Source organism: Carassius auratus, chromosome 29, assembly GCF_003368295.1.
Source record: "Carassius auratus strain Wakin chromosome 29, ASM336829v1, whole genome shotgun sequence".
Classification (NCBI taxonomy): Eukaryota; Metazoa; Chordata; class Actinopteri; order Cypriniformes; family Cyprinidae; genus Carassius; species Carassius auratus.
In genome coordinates, this window is record NC_039271.1 from 298,208 (window position 1) to 323,200 (window position 24,993).

At 38.5% G+C, this 24,993-nt stretch overlaps 1 protein-coding gene across 1 annotated transcript in view; it reads left to right on the plus strand.

Moving 5' to 3' along the window:
• The window catches only part of LOC113047767 (plexin-A4-like), a 183,497-nt gene that overhangs the window by 107,056 nt on the left and 51,448 nt on the right, over nt 1–24,993 (plus strand). Inside the window, exons 4-5 of the mRNA XM_026209048.1 lie at nt 2,011–2,142; nt 12,841–12,941. Coding sequence (XP_026064833.1) covers nt 2,011–2,142; nt 12,841–12,941 — 233 coding nt within the window. The remainder of the gene's footprint in view (nt 1–2,010; nt 2,143–12,840; nt 12,942–24,993) is intronic.

The window sequence follows — 24,993 nt, forward strand, 5'->3', positions numbered from 1 at the left end:
TAGCAGATCTTAAGATCCAGTTGTTTTGAGCAGCCAGAGGAAATTGCAGTTTCCATGGATGCTGGATAGAGTCCTGCCCACATTATGAAGCCGCAGATCTCCAGTGGTTACGGCTTCTCTCATCACCTCTCCTTTTGTTTGCTCTTCGCTTAGCTGATCTTAACTAGATTTCGCCTGCTATTCTCTACTATACTGCCCTTTGACAGTGTGATGCTTTAACCTCTGCTCTATATCACAAATGAGCAATGCTATGACATTAATCATCCTTTCAATTTTATACTGAATTAAAAAAAGAAGAAGAAGAGATCTTGAACCTCAGTGTTTGTAATTTAGCCTTGACTACACTTAATCACGAGTCATTTACTGTGTAACCTCACATGAATGGTTACTGTTGTTACAGTCCATGACCACTAGGGGGGGGGGGGTTTGAGCCTGTCCATTGGCTGTACTGTACACCTGAGGTCCCACAGAACACAATTCACAGAGCGAAAATGTGCAGGCTTACTTCTACTCTGAAAATAAAGAGCTCTCCTATTTCTCTATTAGCTCTCTCCTGTTATTTTAATTTATGTTGATATGTATTGCAAACACAAAAAGAGAGCGTGACAATGAAGGTTAATTTCTGAACTGTCGAAATGGTGTCAGTCGTGGCTTTGAACTGGAATTAAATCCAAATTATTGTATGATACACAGATTAGCATTGTAATCTAATCTGGTTTTAAAGATAAGAATACAATCCACTTATATAAACTGAAATGAAAGTGAGAAAATTATATCGCATAGGAATTCACAAGTTTATAATCATGAGGGAAAAAACTGTAATAAAACCAATATTGGTCATACACTGATAACCTGGTCCACTTGCTGCTTGAGTTTAAGGTTGTTTTAAGGTTTATTAGCATGTTGATTTAGCCATGGTTTTTTTTTCTCCCTCAACCCTATAGCATCTCCTTGCTAATACTAACAGCCATACGTTGAGGCTAATTTGTTTAGCTACGGTTGTGATAATGTCCATCTGCTTCACCCGGTCCCTCCAGTGATCTGTCGGACCACTCCATGTACAGTATCTCTCTCAGTACTCGACCAGGGCTTCGTAAAACCTCCTGCAGTTTATTCTTTCACTGCCCACACACTGCCATCCCAAACACTGCAGCTCTTCCTGGCCGAAACCCAATCCCAGCCAAATTAACCAGCCCTCGATCAGGGAGATTAGATAACCCTCTTGCTGAATAAGGCTTTGGCTCGTGTGAGGGGTTTTTGTTTTCTTCTGCCCCTTTCCTTCTATTCTCTTCTTTTGTTCAACTTCTTTTTTGTTGGTTTTTGTTGGTGATCCTCAGCATACAAAACAAAAAGCCCCAGAGAAAGTGAGAACACGCAAAGCTAAAACTCTTGAAACATCACAGAGACTCAGAGAGGGACTTTTTGAAGTGGTGGCACTAAATTATTTTAGTCATCTATTGTGGTAAGATGATCTCAGGTTGACTGGACTTGTGGTCTGATGGGATTCCAGGCCATAAACGCAGATATAAAGCTGTTGATTCCGATGGGATTGGACATGATACCTCCTAAACTGTTTAGTGTCAAAAATGGAAGGGGAATTGCTGATTCACTCTGTCGTAATTGGGTTATCAGGTGCATTGTAATGTTTAATGGCAGGTAAAAAGACTTAAGTTCTCACATGGCCCTTTAGTGATTGTTTGGTAAGAAGGTGTAGTCTGGAGGGAGGTTAGGGTTATATCAAAACTGGAACAGAGTGTGAGTGTGAACTTTCGTGTCAACAACAACAGATGTTCAGATATAGTCATGAGACCTCCATCACTGCAGTCCAACTGTGTGAGGATGTTACAGCTCTCTGCTGAACTTGCAATTTATTACACCTACAGCTGTCTAACAACTTAACAGCTCTTTCCCCCATCCCCTCTGCTTTACTCTGACTCTTTAGTTCTGTCTCTTTTCACTTTAGTAGCTTATTAATGGTGGAGTAACACAATTTATTCTCTCTCCTTTCAGATTCGGGTAGATGGTCCTACCTATGGCGCTTTACAGTACGAAACCATCCAAGTTGTCGACAATGGGCAGATCCTGCGAGACATGGCTTTCTCTTCAGATCAGCACTTCTTGTATGTGATGTCAGAGTCACAGGTGAGTCGCTGTTATCATTTGCCCAAAATGCATCACGATTTACGCAGCATGTGGAAGCTGGGAAAGAAGGAGAGATGAAATTATACCAGAATTTAGGGGTTTCACTTACTGTCATTACAGCCTGAGAGGTGCGCTTGGACAGCAAAAGAGAGGGGGGGACATTTTACATCGTAAAAAATGACATGTGATGGATTGGTGGATTGGATTTTCACACACTGTGTGTGTCCAAAAATACACACACGATTTACACATCAGGATATGCTGGCTCAAAATGGCCCAATTGGTGTAATGGAGTAGATCTGGCTCTGTCCCGGATATCTTTAGCACTACTGAAGCTTGTAAATCTCAAAATCAGAAAAACACTGCGTGCACTTAGTGCTGTAAAAACACCCTTACACAGATAACCTGTCATCAGGTTTGCAGCTCAGGCTTTTATTTTTGTGACATACCTGTAAATAATGCTTTTCATATTACCCAACACAGTGTTTTATGCCGCCTGCATTGTGGTATACAATGTTTATAATTCAGTGAAAAATTATCTCTGTTGCATTAATTCAAAATAACACTTAAAATGTTATGTAACTATTAGGTGTTTTAACCTTTGACCTCTGACCTCTGACCCCTGACCCCTAGATGAGGTTCTCCCCTCTTTTATATCAGTCTAAACACTCCTGACTGCACTTAGCAGGATTTAAGGCTTCTAGCTCTCTCTCTCACACACACACACACACACACACATACTTACAAACACTTTAAGTATCCCAATACTGTGTTTGAATATTATGGCAAATTCAAGATGACGTTTTTACCCACAAATCCTTTTACTTCAATACAAAGCTGCTGTAAAGCAACACTCAGACCTGAAAGCAGATACATAGCCAATGTCAACATTTATAGCAATGGCTATAAATCTGAAATCTCATTCAGTAAAATCCACTTCACTAGCAGTAAGGGTCAGTGAATGGCATCCTGGGATTTGAAGCACAGCTTAGATGATCACATTGGCTGGACACTGCCTGTAAATTGCCTAGTCTGCAAAAAGTTACTAATGGATAGTTGTCTTTGGACACTCTGTCTGTTAATAAGCTAAAATAGGTTCACATTTACAGTTAGGTGGATTTTTGCAAGACAAAACCTAGCAATTTCATGTGTGGGCAAAAGATTTCACAATGCTGATTCACTGTGTTGACATCAATACAGATGTTGGACTAGAATCTAGACTGTTTTAGGTCACTCTCACCAACTTTATGCTATGCTGTAAACATAATTTAAAACCAATTGAAAGTGTGGTTTAAAACTAGGCCATGATCATTGACTCGAGTCTTATGGGAAAGGAAAGATGTTTTCTATGACGTGAATAAATACTAGAACTGGACCTGTGGTGCTCTGCCAGTGAATAATCTCACCCTGTTGCAATTAGCCTATTAGCCCAGTTAGACAGTTGTCGTCTGGTTGCTGTTTAGTCCCAAACATCAGGGGATCACATCTACTGGGGAATCATGCATATATTTAGAAGCTATTTAGTGAACATGCATTCTATCGTCCCACCTGTAATTCTGCCCCCACTGAAAGATTTATTCCAGTTTGCTTTAAAATTTAATGATCTGTGATGTAACACAGTGCTTCTTGCATCACTACCATTGCTGCTGATTCTACAGAACCACTGTAAACCAAATAAAATTTGACCTCAGTTGTGATCTTGAATGAATGTGATATAAAATATTGTCAAGATTGTGTCGTCCTCATGGCTGGACATAAGTGCGACTAGTGTAGTCTGATTTACTAACTCATTTTTTGTCAACTTTTTTTTATGAATTACAGAATGGTTCGCACGTCATCCATTTGAATAATAAATCTGATAAGATCTGGTAAATCTTTTAATGAATTACCCTAAATCATTGACTCATTGAACCGTTTTAATGCTCTGATAGTTTTAATATATTTGCATGAATTCAGATCCTACTCATACTTGGTTTTCTTCTGTGGTTACACTTTTGTTTGTTTTGCCATGAGCAACAGAGAGACGTGCCATTTCTTTTTTGGCTTGTTTCTTTCAGTCTCAGTCTCTACCACTCTCACAGTTTGACTCCAGCTCTGTGGTTGAGATGTCCGCATTAATATTTATGACTGATAACAAAATGCAGAAATTCTCATGACTGTCTCTGCTTCTCCATGCTTGTGCACACACACACACAAACCTGTATCACTTAAAACATTTACCACTTTCTCTTTCATGTACCTTAAACTCCCTCTCTCACACACTTATCTTTTTTTGTGTGTGTTTCTTTTATGTGGTGTTACTGTGGTCTCGGTTATGATAAAGCTTGGGGGCTGCTTGGAAATTCAGCATGATACACCTGACTAAATTAACTGTACACGCAAGGAAAATTAGTAAGTTAGTAAGTACGTTTTTTTTGTTAAACTTGTAATAACCCAAACAATCCAAAGTTTAGTGTATGCAAGAACAATCATGAGCACACACAGTCATACAAATTCCCTGCAGGAGAGAGGAGCAGAAAAACAAGAGCAGTAGGTCGATAATCTCCTGCTGGTCCAGCCTTAAAGGCAGAAAGAGAAAGAGAAGGAGGGAGGGAATGAGAGGGGATTGGAGGCAGTGAATGATAGTGTTTGGGAGCGGAGGAGGTATGGGTTATGTGTGTGATTATGGTAGATTGGTTGAACAGAGCTCAGGTTGTGTTGGGGTTCAAGATCCCATGGTCCTCCACATTGAGTCATTGCTGAGGTCAGCTGTAAGTACAGCACTGATCACACTTCGCATTATACCAGGCCTGTTGACATCTAGGTTATACTGTATGAGCCGTCGTATACATGAAATCCACTACAGTGGACTGATCTTACTTTAAGTCATTTTTATTTTTAATTACCAAGTGTCAATTTTGACACTTACCCATAATTCCATATGGCTGTTCTCTTTAAATTGCATAACAGATGGGGTGTAAAAATCCCATTCAGTTTGTCCACAGAGGAATTGATATTTAAAGAGAACATAAACCTTAAAGAATTGTTTAACAGTGGAATGCTTTGTGAAAAAAATACTCCCGATTTAAACAAAAAAAAAATAAAAATAATAATAAATTAAAAATCTCACCAAATCAGAGAATCAAATCAAGCAAATATATACACAATAAGCATCTTAAACCAATAGTATACAGTACGGTTCATACAGTATTTGATTTATATTGGGTTAATTGGTTATATTGGGTTTAGGTTCGTTTAATGGCTTATAACTCTTGAACTAAGATGGAATGGAAATTCTTTTCTTGCTTTGAACTAAAAAGAGACATTTTAGTTTGTTTCTATATGATAAATCATGCATTATAAAGGTGGTACACTTGGATAATTAAAAATATAGATGATTTAAATGTTTCTAATGAGTTAGAATAGCTGGGGACATTCTGTTATGTTTTATTATAAATTTTTAAGTTGACTTTATTGACTTAATTAGTTGGGTGGGGTGGGGGGTTACTTTTACCTTTACTGATCACAATTTTTTTCTAAGTCTGTCTCTCTTTCTCCTTCTCTTACTCTCTATTTCTAATTAATCCCCTGATTATCCCTCTAATTAAATCTGGCTACTTTCCTGTATCATTTTAAACAGCAAGATAAATGCTTCTTTTTAAGGAAAGGGCCCAGACTGTCTGTTGAGAGTGAAGCAGATTACAGTTATCAGAGCTTGCAGCTAATTATTGCGCTTGGCTTTTTGTCCACGTTTGTCATCCATTCTTCTAGGGCTAAGTGTTTTTTTATTGTAACTTTAGACAATGTCAGCATCGGGCGCGTGTGTGTGGTCAGAGGGACAGCTGTGAGCGCTAATGACAGAGCTATAGTTCCTCCTGCATTAAATGAATGACAGGGAGGTTCAGAGCTCAATAGAGATACACAAATTGCTGGTCTTGGCACATTAAAGCCTTTTGTTCTGTCCATCCAAATGGAAGTTGTGTTCTTCTCTCCCGCAGTTTACTGTCATTTTACACTGGATCTTCGGATCAGTCTTTTGTGTGAAATTTGTATGCCTGGGTTTTGTCCTGTCTTAGAATGTTCTGTCCGCAATTTAAGACAAGTGCTGCTTCAATGGCTTCATTTGAATCTAAAGAATCAATGATGCTCGTTTTCCTTATTTTCAGAGAAATTAAATTGATTTTCTTTGTCTGTGTTTCTCATAACAGCTATGTCACAAAGCAGGCTGGAGACGGTGGCTTTGCTACACTCTCATGCATGCAGCATATTCATAATTCATGTAGAGCAAGTTGAAGCTGCAGGTAGTATAAGTGTTAATAATTTAAAGCATGTCTCACACAAGCCAAACAGCTCAAAGTCCAAATCTTTTGTTGCAGATCAGCTCTGGGCATTCATTGGTGGGATAAGGCATCTGCCACCTCATCAGAAAAGGTTTCATAAAGACAACCTTTCATTTCAATTACGAGCTGCCATTTAATGACTGTCCCATATGCAGCATTCGCCACCAATCCCCCAGTGTGACAACGGGATCTTGAGAACATTTCGTTGTGGTATTGCAGTGGCCTACTTGGACCGCAGCCCATTGTGTTTGAGTGAATAGAAGTACACTTTCGGGGGAATTTTAATCAACGTAAGCAAAGGAACTTCTCCTGAAATACTGATTTTGATTAAAGGGGGTTTTGAGTGAACAAAAGCATCAGTTTGCGAGCACACATACAGAAGAACACTTGCAACAAGTGTGTGAAGTTACTGTTTACTGTAGTTATACTGGACATAAAATGCAGCAGTAGTAGAATTTTGCTTGGTTGATTTCCCCAAAGCATATAAACAAATCGGTGTTGTTTCATAATGTTTTTGAGTGACCCAACACAGCAACATTGGCCCAACAAATGACATGAGTTTGACTAACCAATGGAAGGCAAATCCGTTTGCGCTACTAGTAGCAAAAAAATCACCCACTTCACCTTTAAAAACAATAAAAGTCTATAATATGTCCCTGTTAAGAGAAAAGCAATAAAAGGTGAGAGGCAGAGTGTTGTTAGTTTAGCATGTGTGTGTTTGTGACTGCCCAGATCTGTTTTCTATAGTGATGTGGTTCCTGGGTTTGGTTGCCTGTAGGCCTAATGATGTCGTCTGGGCAGAATCAGCTCTGATATGTTTGTGACAGTTGGAAGGGGAGTATCAAGGCCTGAATGTAAATCCAGTTAGTGCACAGAGTGGCTGGGTTCACAGCACACATAATTGCATTTTCTGTCTGTGAAGCCCATAGGGCCTTGCAGGGCACAGCCCGATTAACCATGACTATGAGCAGCTACCAGACCTGAGCATCCGCTGCGGTTTTAGGGAAAGATGTGTGTCAGATTTTGAGCAAATGTGTACAGAAAGGTAGAAACAAGCCCAGCTATGCGGAGACTCACCTAATATTAATGAATATTGTAGGAATACACTTATTCTTGCTTTATTAAAAAAAAAAAAAAAAAAAAACAGTTCCAATTTACTTTCAGGTCAAATATAAAGATGATTATAAGCACAAAAAGTATAAACACAAAGCAGACCAACATCAGCTGAATTGGATTGAGCCATAGATGTCGATAGGAGTTCTCACAATGGTAAATATTAATGTGTTAGTGAGAATGTGTGTAAACTGTAGATGCTTTAATGAAGGATGTATTTTTATCTCATTGTGTATAAATATATTGCATTCTATGTACGTTTATGAGATGATTGTTAAGGTCGCAACAGCTCAGTGCTGCTGTGTTTGTAAGTATAAGAGACAAGAAAATAACAGTTCATATTACCAGTGTTCATCTTCCACTGACACGCTCCCTATACACACATAAATGCACTCTTCATGACCCCCTCTGATACCCAAATGAGCCAGGCTCTGTGTATGTGTGTGCTAGCAATGAGATTCACTTAAGATGGACATTGATGGATTAATTTCATAAATCAGTTATGATGGGATGTTGTCATCTGTCTTCTGCTTCACTGGTGGTTAAATGTCCAAAATTGGGAAAACACAGAAAGGGAGGGATACACGTGTGTGTCTGAGGGAAGATTTCATTTAAATATGAGTGTGTGCTTTTATTGGTGTTCACTACAATTTTTGTGCTTGTCACTTAAACATTTTATTGTAGTTCATTAATTTATTTATTTTTGCTCTCTGATCCCTAGCGATGCTAGAGCTGGTCCGTGATTGGCTGAAGTTCAGCTAATGTTTGTTCAGCAGGTGATTGGCTGGGTCGATCTTAGTGTGTTGAATGGCAGATATTGTTCTGTCACAAAACAACAATGTTGCTTCTTCCTGAAGCCTGTCGATTCTGTGACACATTGCTTCTTGCAAACATGACATTGTGCCACTGATAAGGGCAACTGTCTCATGCACACATTTTTATTTGTTTATTTTTATTGATGTTGGAAAATGTGTATATATTTTTATCCCCTACCCATAAACCTAACATTTACAGAAACCTTTCCAGAAATGTTTAATTTAGACATTAATTAATAACACCTCACCCAGTCAGACATGTAAATAGTCTTGTATTTGAGCTGTTTCTCTAATCTGAGTAATTGTCCAACTTCAAACGAGTTGGCTTGATACTGTATGATGTCCAAAAATGCTGTCCAGATAGGCAGCTTACAAGGGTTTAAACCCCAGCCATGTATTGTCACCTTTAAAGCTAGTTCAGCATCAGTATGCCTTGAACTTTCGCCTTGACTTTGAGTGAGTCAGAGGAAGTTTGTTAATGCCAGCAGAGGAGTGTAGAGCTACAGATGAGCCCAGTGGATTAAACTCCATAATAAACCACAGCTCAGCTCCGAGATGATTGAGAAACCCTGCTAGTCACTCAGGTCTGTGGGATTTACTGACGGATTTCATGAGGAGAGAAAATGGAAGAGGATGTTATGTTTGATTAGGTTTGTAGGGTGACTAAAGTGGACTTTAATGACCAGGTATTACAAAACAGGTGATGAGAATCCCACTTTTAAATTGAAACACAGTGTGTCATCCTATAGCCATTATTGTGGAAGTTCTTATATTGTTCTATTTACATGCACACTCACACAGGCGTGCACTCTGTTCCACAACATTACTATCATCAAGGAGCCTATGATGTCATAAAATGCTGTCTTCGTAGGCAGTTAGTTTTTGAAAGAGAAAAGAGAGATGCCCCTCTCGGAGTTAACGGCTGCATTAATCTGTTGGGCAGTGTCATTTGTCAGTTTGCCTCATTATCTGCTGGTCTCAATCCTCTTACAGAGCTCTCGGATAAATGACTTATAATCTAACGGATTTATGACATAATGAGATTCCTGTGTCGGCGCCTTTCCTTTTCCAGCTTGGGAGGGCAGTGGGAAGTCCTCTTTCTGGACACATTTGTCTTCTTCCTCCTGTTTTCTCCATCTCTCTCTAGCACGATGGGGAGTGTGTTAAAGGACGCTCTGTTCTGGGCCGCTGAGACAGGGTGCAGACAGCAGAGAGCGCACATTCTCTCTACACAGAGGCATATTACAGTAGTGTGTGCTACCTAGGGTGACGCAATTCCTGGTTTGATTCCCGATCCTTTTTTTTTCGTTTAGATTTTTGAATTGATTTTACATTTAGATTCGATTCGTGTGGATATATCTCTTATACTTATATTGTGTATTCTGGTTGCACTCTCATCTAATAAATTATACTGCACCTTCTACCTTTACAAAACATTACAAAAAAAAATAATAATAAAAATAAAAACTTTTTACAGTTCAAACTTTACAGTTCAATTGCTATTTAATACATGCTTTTAATTTATAATGGTTCTTTAAAAGGATTCTTAATATAATATACTATAATGTAATATAATTTGACCAGCCACAGTCATCTAATAGTGATTGTTGTAGTTTTAACATTATTATGAGGACATCAAAGATCACAATCTCTACGTTGCACTTGAAAAGTAGATCGTAGACATCTTGAAGATAAATCACAATATAAAATCGACAAATCGCCCACCCTTACACTTGACCTTTAATGTTAGGGATTTGAACACCATTTAGAGATGTGAATATAATGGAGACCTGGGGGTGGAGCATTTTGGGCCAATAATGATCCAGACTAACCTAGCAACTCCCTACAAACCACTCAGAACTCATTAGCATAAGCATTGCTATAACCTGTCAGACATGCTAGCATTGTGGCAGTGGGTTGTGCACGGGCAGGCACCACGCTCATATTCTACAGGAAATATAAAAATCTCATATTATCAATATTATCAAAAGAGAGGTGTTCAGACAGTTGGCTCTGTTTCTGCCCTAACAATAACCTGCTTTTCACACCTTGTGATGATAGGGTTTATGCCTAGCTGAATGGAGAATGTATAAACACGCACGCACATCCGTACACACAGAAGACATCATCTGTTGGTTGTCTTATTCATTTCATGTATTTTATTTTTTAATCAATCATGTTTGCCAGATGCATACTGCTCTGATGCTTTGGGAAAGCTCTTGCACACACATAGTGAGACACATGCCTTTCCACAAGTGCAACAATCTCTTTCATAAATAGGAAGAAAACCTGTTGAATCAGAGGGGAGAATTTCACTGGCAGCTCCTAAACCCTTATCATTTTCTAAAGGTAATGAGAGTCAATCTCCCGCTCTGCTCACCAAGGCCTAACCTGAAGTCTCTCAGGCCCTCTATGCTAAGGCAAGCGCACTATCACAATGCCTGATAATTTACCTCTTCATAGCTGTGAAATGGAGGAAGGGAATTCAGGTGTGCAGCCGGGGGAGAAACAGGGGCTTTGCTTTGGCTAACAGGCATAATGTGTGCGTGATGAGAGAAATGACTTTTCTCTTGGATTTTGAACCTCATTCTTGTACATGGCAGTGAGATCATGTCATCTGAAGCACTCTTCCAAAGGATGCCCTCTTTCAGTCACAACCTCCTGACCTCTCTTTTTCATGTCTTACTCTTTATCTTCCTCTAATAGCTGTAAATAGAACTATTTCTTTAAACCCATTCAGATCAATGCTTTTTTCTTTCTTTCTCTCATTTTCTAAGAATCTTTAGATATTTGCTGTTAATCCCAGTCGAAAATCAGAGGGCAACATTAGATATGGCTTAAATGGATGTGCTTTTAAACAGCGGAGCATAGTGAAAGGAGTTTCTCGTCTTGTCTTTGTGTCAAAAGGCCAGTTTAAGTTTATTTGCAGGGCTATGAGGAGAAATTTAACTCTTAATGTGTTCAAACTCTTATTGTAACAAAATACATAATGTGATGTATTTCAGTCTTCAACTTAATTTGGACTTCACTTAATTCTGTTGCTTGTCAAACACAAAAGTTTGCCCTGTACTTGCACAGTCATATGACACAGTTCCAAAATTGTGCATTTTGACTATGAACCCAATGGGATTTTCCTTCTTTCCTCTCTATTTTCTTTTGAGCTCCCAATCTCTGTCATGGGCCGAGCTTGTAATTTTACTCATGTAATTAATTTCTGTCTATTAATAAATGCCTAAATTGTCATTACTTGCCAATAGTAGTCCGACGGCATTTAGCAGTGTTAAAAAGAGATTTTCATAATGATTTATTCTCATTGTACACTCTGAGATGTAAGTTTGAGTGGGAGTATTTAATCAGATCAGGTGCCTCTGTAAAAAATAAAGAAATAGACAGCAGTAGATAATATGTCTGGAATTTTTTTTCTTGGGTGATTTGAGAAAGCACTGACAAAAATCACTCAATGAATGCTGAAATGCTTCTTCTTTTTTTCGTTTTGCTCACATCCCATCGCAAAACGTTTACCACCTGAATAGGCATCATGACGTTTTGATTTAGTTTTCCTGCATTGTTTCGAACTCTGTAATATTTGTGTCATGTGTCCAAATTATTTCGCGTAAATGTCACTGAGATATGTGTAAGAATGTTCCAGAAAGAGAAATAGTTTGACAGAACTTCAAGGCACAGCAAGAAGTAAATACGCTGATGGATGAGCGCTGACAACAGAACAAGAATAAAGTGCTTAAATATGAGCCTGCTTTTATATAAATGTTATAGTCAAATCTTGATCTTAAAATGCCTTCTCACTCTCAAGCATGACTGAATTGGAAAAAAGGCCCATTTCTTTCTTAAAAAATAAAAATGCCAAATAAAGAGGCCAGTGATGATGTCATCTGTCATTTATCATGTCTGACCGCTCTGGACCTATCGCTTCTCATCTAAGCTGTGACTGACAGTAGTCATCCACCAGTGACAAGTAATCAGTCAAAGCAAAAGAAAACTGATGGCCCCGGGCCATATCCATGGAGACAGGAATGGCTATTACATGTATATTTCAGTGTAGATCTCTTTTTTGGTTCGGCTTTGTTTGGCCCTGTATGTTTCCCGACAGCTCCACAGCGCCTCTTCTTCTCTCAAGTGGCTGGAAATGGGAAGGTGCGCTAGCTTGAGTTGATGACCTAGGATGAGCTCTCTCAGCAGATCCTCATCCCACTGTATGTGACGAAATGCCACATTTGGCAGATGTGTGCATGTGTGTTCTCATGAACAATATGTCCTTTGCCTTTTCTGGAAGTTTTTTTACTTTCTATTTGAGCTATGAGACAGTATGAGCCTTTATGATGAGTTCAGCTTATCCACCTCCAATGTTGTAGTCATTGTGAACACACCTTGTAAGAGAGACTTAAGTCTCACTCCACACATAACTTAATCTCTCTCTGTTTCTCTGTTTGCAGCTAACCCGTGTCCCAGTGGAGGCCTGCGAGCAGTATTCGTCCTGTAAAGAGTGTCTGGGATCTGGAGATCCTCACTGTGGCTGGTGTGTGCTTCACAACATGTGAGTACAACCCTCCTGTACACCCATATGTAGACAAATTCCTGAGGATCATATAAATGGAGTACAGTATGTGTACTAGATGTTGGTTAAAGGGAGAGTCAACCTAAAAAAAAAAAGAAACTTCTGTCATTATGTGCTCAACCTGATATTGTTCCAAACATGCATGACTTTCTTTGGCCTGTGGAACATAAGATATTTTTAAGAATGTTGGCAACCAAACTGTTTCCATTCCCATTGACTTCCATTATTTCCATTATAGAGTGGAAGCCAATGGCGGCAGAAACTGGTAATCAACATCTTTCAAAATATCTTTCTTTGTGTGTGTTCTGCAGATGAAAGAAATGTATACAGATTTGGAATGACATGAGGGTATATTATGACACAATTTTTATTTTTGGGTGGATTATCCATTTAAGAGGCATGTAGCATGATATGTTTACTCATTTAGAGTAATTCAGATAATTCACATTTAAGTAAGTGTGTGGCCCTAGAGATTGGAAACAGTTCTCACATTTTTCCTACTAATGGATCTCAGACACGTGCACACACATGGAAACACATAAACACAAATACTAGTACACAGCCACCTTTCCACCCACTGTGTAGAAAGTGAGGGAGATGGATGCTTCAGGGCCTCAAGGGAGCAGCTTCCCCTTTAAGACCGAAGTCCAGATCCAATATACTGTTACGTATGGGTTTTCTTTTTCAGCTGTTTACTCTCTCTTAAGACCTGAATCACTCTGTTTATGAGGATGCTTGCAAAGATGGGGATGCTGATGCGTATGAGTGTGTTTATGCAATCGTTCAAAGCCAATAAAGAGGCAAAAAAATCATCCAAATTATGAAAAAGTATTACCATAAACAATGTATATTGTGACACTACTAAATAAATGATAGAGCATAATATGAAACACTAGACTTTTTATTTTGTTCATGATCCAATATATATCATCATATGGCACATCCCTAAGCAGTATTTATTTTAATCATCATATTTAAATCACATAATTTATGTATTTTTATGTATTTAGCTATTTATTCATGTAGCTACTTAGCTTGATTTATTGATAGATGTAGTTATTTTGCCTATATATAATATATATTGTAATTGGCCTACAATTATTTTGAATATTTAAAAACTAAATACATAGAAAAATAAATAAACACATTTGACTTGTGCTTTCACATGCTGTGAAGACGTAAGACGTAATCACATCAATTATCTATTTTTATGTATTATTTATTAGCCATTTAAACATTTATTTAGGTATTTATTCATGTAGCCACTTAGTGTTACACCAAAGTAGATTGCGTTTTTATACATTTTGAATTTATTCCTGTTTTTCTGTAATTATTTTTTTTTTAATGTTTTATTTTTATTTAAAGATACCACCGAATATGGCGTTATTAGTTTTGGATTGAGTCCTGTATTCGCACTGCAGGAATAGGCTGATCAACTTATCATGATTGTCCATGAAGGAAGGAGGTCATTTGGGCTGAAACTATGCAGCAAGAGAGAGCTGCCTCTTTCTCTCCTTCACTCTGTCATTTCTCTCTGTCCTCTGGCAGCAGAAACAGTGTCAAGTGTACACGGGACACAATGCTAATAAAAACAGCAGCAGTTTGTTGTTTAGCCTCAGGTGGGAAAAGGACCAGAACTCACAGGAGGTCTTTATGTTGGTTGGCAACACAACGAGTACGGCTGCGTTTGCGGAGGCCAACCCTCGCTTCCATTCAGGCCCTGTGTCGCTTCTTATTATGGACTCTTTTGTTTCTGCATTTTTCATATCACCATTCTATTTGTCCCTTCTGTGTTTTTCAATACTTTCTCATAGCACTCCCTCATTCTCTCTCTCCTCTCCCATGGCTTCATGCCCAGAAAAAGTGAACAGCACCACTCTCTGATGGAGTCAGGCAATCTGACCTGGCTTCCCTTGGTCCCCAGCTGATTGATTGCCCTGGAGTTTACCTTTCCCATCCTCTCCTCCCCTGCATGATTAACCAGGGTCCCTGTAACTCGAGTCCTGCCCAGAGAGGGCTTTCTCAAGCCAAGGCATGACTCCTGTCAGTGCACCCCCCATTTGTCTGCTGTAATCTACCTGTTTTTCATGGGTAATCATGCTTAAAGCAACATATCTTAACACTGATATGCCACAAAGAGATGAAAGATGCCATAAACAGATCAATAGAGAAGTGCAGAGATCAGATGGACTACACTTCTCACCTTGATCATTTCAGTTTGAGAGGTCTATATCCAGGTCTGTCTGTCTGTCGTGGATGTTTTCATTCTTGTGTTTGTTCTTTTGTTCGTTCTGTTGTTTGATCTGTCGTTCAGTCATTCTGTCGTTCGGTTGTTTAGATCTTAAGTTTTTGTGTGTTTTAGGTGTATCAAATGAAGTAAATCAAATTCCAACATGAAAAGTCACCAGCACCAAATTTGAGTATGTTGGCTTAAAAACAGGAGATTTTAGGGATGATTCATACATGTAGCACAACCACTGAGGCACCAGTTTAACACTGGGGTTAGAGGTTTGTTCAGATCCCTCAAGGAAATCGTTATCTCTTTTTCCTGTCTCGGTCTTTCACATGACTTTTCCAACACATAAAATAGTATGAAACAGGCTAATTGCACAAAGCACAAAATAGTTTCAGAAGGCTGTTTTGAGTTAAGGGACAACAACATGTTGGTCAGCAGAGCAGAAATATAGTAATCTAGACTGCTAGAGATCAGGAGTCTGTGATGAAACGGAACACTCCAGTCCTCAAGAGGAATGTAAAAGTCAACAGAGTTCCACACAGCCCCCAGAGAGAGAAGGAAAACAACACGCTGAAGGGATGGATGGATGACTGGGCTTATTTGCTCAACTTGCACTACTATTGAACATGAGGAGAACAGAGCAGAGGGGTGTAGTGTGTGTGTGTGTGTGTGTGTGTGTGATCCACTTGGGAAGATCGTGTCACTAAATTAAGTGCATTTACGAAGATGTTTGGCTCTGACCTTCAGTTTGTTGACTGGACCACCACACAAACCCTCAGACCCTTGGGTTTTTCGCTCTTTTGCCTCTGGTCATGAGGAACAGTGTAAACAAATTCTAAGTCTTGATTCCATAAAAGTTTAAATGCAAAAGGCAATTAAAATCTGCTTACAAGGCTGCATTCAGTTGTGCTGAGGAGGCGAGAACGAAAGAACTCTGAAGTCTTGAATACAAAATGGCCAGTGCCAAAATGGTCTCAATGAATCTTTCATCTAAATGTGAGTTACAAGACAAACCTGAGACAGCAACAATACCTTGGAAATATATTTTACAGCTACGAGTGCGTCTGACTGGATAGCAAGGGAGAAAAGTTTAAGAACCTCTCCAAGTTTGTTGTTCCCAATCAACCTTCAGATAACCTTCCCTCTCTCTGTCAACACAGGAGCAAAGCCGCCTGCTCCAGACTTCTGTTTACTCAGATCTCCAGAAGAGTCTGTTAGTCTTGGAAAACAGGACCAGAGAGGCAGAAATCAATAACTCTAGGAGAGAGGGAGGGTGCTCCCCAAGTTTAAATGTTCAGATGTCTAATTTATGAAGCGGTTTATTTACTTGTTAAGGCTTTCATTTTTACCCATCTGAACTCTTTCTGCCCCTTTGACTTGGAAAGGATGTTTTGTTCTTGTTTATGAGAGAAGAGGGTGTTTTTTTTTTTTACACTATTTATTGATAAAAAAAAATCTAAAGAGAATGCATGAAAGTGCCGTTGTAATCAGTATAGTATTTCGTGAATGAAGGATGTTTGCATTCTGTCAGTCTATGGAGTCTATAGTATTTGTTTGATTTTATAATCCCACATTGAGTTGAAAACGTATTCACCACAGTTTAACAACATTACATCCATCCTTGACAATCACACTAGTTCCCGAGGGCTGCAATGAATAACTCCCCTGACTGCTTTACAAATGTCGTGGAAACATTGCCAGAATGTTTCGCAGGCAGTCATTTTGCAGGGTGTAAATGAGCAGTGATTGTGATGCTTTGGAATGGCGTGGAGACGGATAGGCTGTAAATCATCATTAAGACGGGGAAAATAATGCTGTCAGATTTCAGTCTCTCCTTCTGAAGAAGGCTGACAGAGTGAGACTGGAGCAGATTGACAAAGATGCAAATTCACACTCCATTATAATATCTTTATGTATCTTTATTAGGATGGTTATGAGATGGATATTATTTTGGGGCACGTCAAGAATACCAGCATGTCTTTATCCATCAGTATCTTTGACAACATGTTACTGAGGCTTTATGAGAAATGAGATCATTGTTTAAAACTGTAATAACTTTACAGATGGCATCCACAATTAAATTGGGATTTATTTATTTATTTATTGAATGTATTTTGCCTTCATTTTTTATTTTTCATCTAAAGCTTAAAGTCCCATAAATTTTGATATATTTATGTACATTATGTCTTATATTCTGAAAATGCTGCTATGACCTCAAATACATTCATTATTAATACATTTTCATAATCTTATATGCATATAAGTTTGGGTCCATTCTGAAATGTTTTATTTAGTCTTCCAGAACTTATGTTTGTGTGGCTGGACCGGGAGAGGTTTTAATGCAGCTCTCTTTGATCCACTGTACTGTGTGTGTGTGTGTGTGTGTGTGTGTGTGTGTGTGTGTGTGTGTGTGTGTGTGTGTGTGTGTGTGTGTGTGTGTGTGTGTGTGTGTGTTGGATTCTAAGGCTTTGTGTATGCCTCTAAGGTCCTCTCTCTGGCTGGGCCTTCCCCTGCATTCTTTTCTAATGTATGATGAGAGAAGCAGCAATCATTGTTATTGTCTGTACGAATGTCCCAGGATGGTGCAGTAAGAACAAAAACAACAACAGAAATAAATAAATAAAATAACTAATACTACGAAAAAAAAGTTAACATGAGAGTAATTATTTTTAAAATTGTAAATATACACATTTTTAAATAGTTTTCTCAATTTTAAATTCATTACATTTTGAAAATTGCATTTTTAAACTCAAACTGTAGAGCACGGTGCTAACAATTTCAAGATTCGATTCAGAAGTGTCTACGCTTTGCAGGCATGTTCTTTACCTTAAATGAGATGTAGTCACACAATTTCAAGAAAAACGACCTGGTTTACCATTATTGTCCTATGTGTTGTGGGTCAAATTTATCTGGAACATAATAAATTTTGGCAGTGCCATTTTTCTTAACAATGAACATTAAGTAGTTACAGCACTTTTGCATGTGGCATTTCTAAAATGATGTAGACTGCAAATGCAAATAAACTGTACTAGCAGGGGCAATTTATTCTCAGTGCATTCCACCTGGGCCTGTCAAGTCAGTCCCGAGTTGTTTTGGACCCAAAACATGCACGGCACCCGCTGTGCCCAGCAGAGAGTGGCATCTCCTCGGGGAAGCAGGACCGGCTCTGTCACCCCTGGTGCTGAACTCCTGAAGAGCCTGGGAGGAGGAGTTTGCGGCTGGCTGAGAGAAAGGAACACGCTCCAAAAGTGACGGAAGCATCAGGACAGAACTACAGCCACACTTCACGACTGTCAGCAAGATTTCTCAGAGCGCAGGCAGTCCTACACGACTCAACCTATCCCTCACTGTCACCATGCTGTCACCAGAGAAAGAGCAGGAGACACAGGGAGAGAATGCAAAGGGGAGAGGGGGTAGAAGACAGCAAGAGGGGTGGCCTGTCCTGGTGTGACAGAGCGTGAACTAGACATGGAGACAGACACACCTGATAGAGAGAGAGAGAAAGCACAGGCATTGATTGAAAAGACAGGAAATAGATGTGGAGGAAGTTAAAGGAATCGTCATTATGTATTCACCGTCATGTCATTCCAAACCATAATAATATCCACCTTCCATGGGGACCAAAATAAATTCAGAAATTCAGATTTCATCTTTTGTGTTTAACAAAAGAAAGGCATACATTATTCTTATATTATACTAATGCTAATATACATAATAAACCACTGGATAGTTATTAAATTATAATAATATTTGTATGTATATATTAACTAACATCATCAAACAATGTTACAATATGTATTTATCGGTTAACATTCATTAATAAAATATAACTGTTCCTTGTTAGTTTGTTATGCTCTGATCTGTTAAATATTATCAGATGCAACTTTTGATTTTAGTAATGTATTAGTAAAGTTCAAAATAACATTAAAATTATAATTGCTTAAGACTTTTTTTGTTATTATTATTGTTATTTCATTAATGTAGTTAACAAATGGAACAGTAAGTGTCACCTGTATTGCACAAAAGACTTTTGTTTCAGAGTCCATTGATTTAAATGAACGATTTCAAATCAAATCACTGAAGTAAATCAAACTTCTCAGCACAAGTTTTTTGCTACATAAATTATGTTTGAGGTTTATAAGAACCTTTCTGAGCTCCTTTTACAACAAAAACCTTCTCTAACTAAAAAGTGATGTTAGAATGTGCTTCTAAATTTATCTTTAAAAAAAATAGCTTTTCAAGATTTCCCAAGTCTTTGAATGGTCTAGAAAGATGTGGGATAAAACACCTCTGTGAATTATGGCAAGAACATTGTGTTCACCACAGCAGTTGTGCAGTTTTGAACCAGCACAGGTAGGATAAGGAAAGAGAGACAGTCCTGTCTTCATCGTAGCTTAATTTTACACCGGTTTCAAATGTCATACATGTTTTTCTTTTCCAAACAGCTCCAGAAATGTGCCATTCACCTTGCATTGGCACAGAAGCAAAATGCTTTCGTAAATGTTCAACCAGATCAGATTGATATCTCTAATTTGAGCATCACATTGATTTTTCCCCTGGGTACTTGGATCATTCTTTTAGGTGGATGAAGATCCGTTTGTTTGCCCTTTGTGATAGAGGACAGACCCTCTAACTATAGCACACACACTCTCAAGTTACTCTGCATACTTAGATGGAGTCTTATTGAGTGAGACCTCTTTAAAATGCTTTGTCTAAATGTCTTCACATCCACTCTGCCTTTGTCTTTCGGTCATTCTTAGTGGTCTTTCATGTCTGCTGAAAACTCAGTTGACCCCTGCAGCTGAAAGGAAAAAGATCTGTCTGCTCGATCTAAACAGCAAGATATATATATATATAAAAAGAGTTGTAAACGTTCCTCTGAGCTGTATTCTGACAGCCGGAAGGCAGTCACAGGAGACAGATTGGGTGTTAGTATGTGCAATGTTTGATCAGATCTGTAGAGGAAATGGTGTTGGAGGAGACAGATAATCTGTTTAATATTAGCAGGGTAAGATGGGTCCCCTGGCCCAGGAGGAACAGGGACAGCAGGGAGATGAGATGAAGGAGCCGGTCTGAGGTGTTTTTGACAGCTCCTGAAATTGCATGCGAGTTTGGAGGCGAGTGCTGCTGCGTCACGGAAAACGTGGCGCTTTTATGGCATTGAGATGGATCGTGGGTATTTATGTGGGTGTGTGCAACTTTGATAGGTAATGTGTCTCTCCAGCTGCGCCTTAGCCTGGAGTCGGATGGATTCAAGTCAAAAGAAAGTGTTTAGAAATGCAGCTCAGATTCTGAGGTCATGCTGCTATTAGGCAGTGCTGGAGTAAATATGGTTGAGCAAAAGTACAAGAATCCATGGCAGTCTTTCCAAACAACCATTCAAGCGATAGTCTACTCATTAATTTGCAATATTTTCAGGTTTTTTGACCACACAGTGGATGTCAGTTGTAACCGAGAGGCCGCTCTCTTTACTGCAGGCATGACCACACGTTTGAACGTGGGAACAGTTAACTGTAGTAGCAACCTGAGGTACTGTACCGTAGGACACAATCAGCTCTACTGAGCTGACATTGACGTGCCTATGAATTAGGTTATAGTAGAAAATGGCGTTTGGCATTTATTTATTTCATTATGTCAAAAGGCTTGTGGTCCAGATAGACAATGGCGACCCCCGTTTTAAACCGAGCCGTTACATAATGCAAATTCTGTCTTTTTTTGCACTGTTGTCAGACTTATTCATTTGTAATAAATAATCTTTTCTTTTGAATTGTGTCCATAAAGTTCCAAATAGAAAAAGAGATAAAGTACCTTTAATTTATTTTAATTTACTGCATTAAATAGTTTTATAAAAAAAAAAAAACAGATATATGCTTGTCTATATGTAATATATACTTGTAATATAAACTTGTTTATGTTTATATACCACCCATGCTGAATGAATATTGGATTCTATTTTTTGTACATGGTGTTAAGTGAGTGAATGTTTTCTGTGCACGTGTGTGTTTGGTGTCTCATGCCTCAGTGTGTCGGGGTCATTCCCGGGGTGCTCCATACTAATTTTCCACTCAGCTGTGGTTTGTGGACCAGTGGGGGGCAGTGGGCCTGAGGTCTCTGCTGGGAATAATCGGGTCAGAGCCACTGGGCTGCGTAATGACTCTCCACAAGTATCTTCCTCTGTCTCTCTTCTCCCCTCCTTCCTGCTCTCTGCTTCATGTCTTCCTCTTTCCTTGCATCCCTCTTCTTAGCTCACTCCATAATGATGGTGACCGACCGGCTCTTCTCTCACAGGGGGCTAGCAGCTGAACTCAGTACGAATACAGTACTGCGGCTTTGCTTTTTTATTCTTGCATAATGGAATTTCCGTGAAATGTTTGGAGTAGAATTGGCTTAGGAATGGTAGGCATTTCAATGTAAAAGGTTTTTCCTCTTCTATCAAAACTATAATTACTGTGGTAGCATTTTAAAACACTTCAAATTCGCAGGCTATTGTAAAAGGTAGGATCTTAATTACTCTGCTTCCCAAGATATCTGCATTCATTTTGGCCAAATTCTAAAGCGGCAATCGCAGAATGCACTGCAACAAGCTTAGTGTAAGAAAAAAACGATGCATTTGGGAAGATGAGAGAAATGCCAATTATAACTCAGCTTCTATTTAATGCTAAAAATATGTATCTTACGCCTATTTAGAGTATTGTGTTGTTAGCTTAGCCACGTGCCAATGACAAACCATGTTGAAATCAACTGAGATGACATGCTTAGTGCTTTTACATTTCTCTTTCTTGCTTTCTCTTCTTTTTGCTCTCTGTTTCTTTAAGTAACTTGGTCTAATTTAGGAAAGTTTTTTTTTTATGTTAAGACATTTTTTGTGATTTTTTTAAATTTATTTTATTAGGTCTTCTGGATTACGTTGCATTTGCATATACATACTCTGTACTTCATAAAACTTCAAATCACTGTGTTAGTTTGCTTTTCTAAGCATAGACAGTCTCTTTCTTAAGAAACCTGCTTCTGTATAGTTCTCCTCCAGTGTCCCATTAAGCGGTTGTCTCTGCTTCATGCTACTGGTCAGACCTTGGGAGTTCACACACTTTAAACTCCACTAGACCAGTGTCATCAGTCACACATGACAAATGTACTTCCTCGTGTTCATTATAAATTAGTCTTGGCAAAGCCAGGTTGGTGCTATTTTCCATTATGAGTTGCACAGCAAGTGAAACTGTTGAATAAAACTCCTTGAGGGATTTATTATTTTAACAGAACTTATTAATTTAGCTGCTTCTGCCTGACTCTGTTAGCTGCTTTCTTCTGAAGACATCTGCAGTCTGTCTCTCTCTCTCTATATCTGTGGGTTTGATGTGAAGGGTGGCATTGCAAACTCACTACAAGTCTTTCCCCCAAACAAAACACAAAGTTGGCGAGTAAAATGAATTTGAATGCACTAATTACATCTTTTTATTCATTTATTGATGTGTGTAGTGATTTATTTGTTTATTTTCTCCTCTGCTAGCATGGGTGATGCAATGGTATTTAGGTCAATGTGGCAGAGAGCAGAGTGAACGCAGGGTCACGAGGGGAACAGGAAGAGAGAGGGCAGGCGAGATGCCAGGAGGCCGTCCTCGGTGTTTTGCGTGTGCCCATTTCTGAACTCTCGTCTGCTTGATCACTTTGATGCGATTTCATTTCCTGTTCATTATTCATCAAAGTACTGCATTTCGCCATGTTCGAGCAGTATTTACATAATGAGGGAAACAAATTACTCCTTAGTCTTCTAATAGAACAGTTTACTTCACTAATGATAAGGCATTAAAACAAACCTCCCGCGTGTCGGCAGGTGCACGCTGGATGACTTATCAAGGAAATCGGCAATTCATCAGATGGAAAAGCATTTGCAGGGCTGAGGTGGTTTTAATAAACTCATACACACACTCATGCACACACTGTGCACACATGTAGAAATATTAATGTAGAAAATGTTTCATGTAGAAATAAACTCGACACACCAGAAAAATCTAGAAACTGGAAATATAATATAATATAAATAACTTTTAGAAGTCAATAATCAAATTCAGTGTATTAATGTTGATAAAATAAACAGTATATTGTCATTTCGCATGTATACAATTTAAGATGAAATGTATTATTTTATATGCATTATATTGTTTGTAATATTTCCAGATGCAAATAAATTTCAGGGAAAATTTATCCACTGGGAATTGATTTGATAATGATATAAATATTATGTTAAAAATAAATATTGTTCACAGTCTATTGTTCAAAGACTGAAAGTGTGAATAAAGTAAATAGGGTCAGTCTCATACTCTTTTTATTTATCCAATAAATGTTTAATTTATTAAAGGAATGAGATACACAACCATACTGCTATTCATCCTGCAGGTATTTGTCTCTGGGCCTTTTACACAAGCTCATAAGTGAAGGCTCATAAATGTTTTTACAGTGCTCTCAGGCCATAAGCAGGCATCTCCTTTATAACCCTTTTAAATACGAAATATTCCTGTTCTTACAAGCAGCACTGGCTTGTTTCAGCCACAACATGTCAAAGCCCCTGTAATCTCGAAATTACAAACAGACAACCCTCATATGCCCCCTATTGGTGAGAAACAGGCTTCACTGCCTACATGCTTACCAAGTCTACCTGTAGACAGAGAGGGATTTGTTAGATATGATGTTTTGTTAAAGGCCTTTGACAAGTGCATCTAACTGCGGGATGCACAGCCCCACCAAATCATCCGGCGACTTGCACTGTTTGTCTCTCCCACAGCGTTCTGAGAATGCTACACACTCGTTCGTTTTAGAGTTCAATGTTACACCACCCATAGCTTCCACCTAGCATAAGTGTCTGTGTGTGTGTGAGTGTGTGTTTGAACACGTAGTACACAGCATGCTTATTAAATCAGCTGCAGAAAAGGGATTCCGGCTGTGTGATTGGAGCTACAAAGGAGGGCATTCTGATTAAACGCATCTTAGACCTGCTTAGCACAGAAGCACAGAGAAAGAGGATGATTGTTGCCATTTAAATCTCTTTCGTTTCCTCTTTCATTCACCAGCAGATTATTCCCATTCTGTTCCCAGAGTTCTCCACGTTAGGCTTCTTAACTTTTCAATTCATTCACTGTCCTACCTCGCTCTCCCCCCTTCTTTTCTGCAGTGGAAGAAAACCCTGTCACAACTGTCATCCGTTATAAACTTCTCTCCCTCTCGTAAGGACTCTGTGCTGATTCGTAGTTAATTGCTTCACTGATTTGAATAAAGCCAATCTGGATTATTGCACGGAATGACAGGCTAAAAAAACTCGGTCAGAGCAGACTATTTTAGCCAGCGTTGTACTTCAAGCAAGTAAAACTTGAAAATGTTTAAGTGCAAGACACAATGTTTTATGAACGATTACAAGATGGGTCTTTTACTAAACAAAATTGTATATTGTCTTATGTTATGTTGTATCTTGTTTCATATAAATACTTGCTGCATAATTTGTATTTTTAATCAAACTTTATTTTAATGTCAAATTTTAACTACAATTTTTGCCTCAATAAACTCCTAATTTTCTGTTTATTAATAGTTAATACGGTAGTTGTTAAGTTTATGTATTGGGTAGGATTAAGGATGCAAAATATGGTCATGCAGAATAATGTGCTTTATACATTATGTACTAATAAACAGCCAATATGAGAATAATATGCATGCTAATAAGGAACTAATTAATAGTAAGAATTGGTCCCTATACTAAAGTATTACCGAAAAATATTAATAAATAATAATAATCTATAAATATATAAA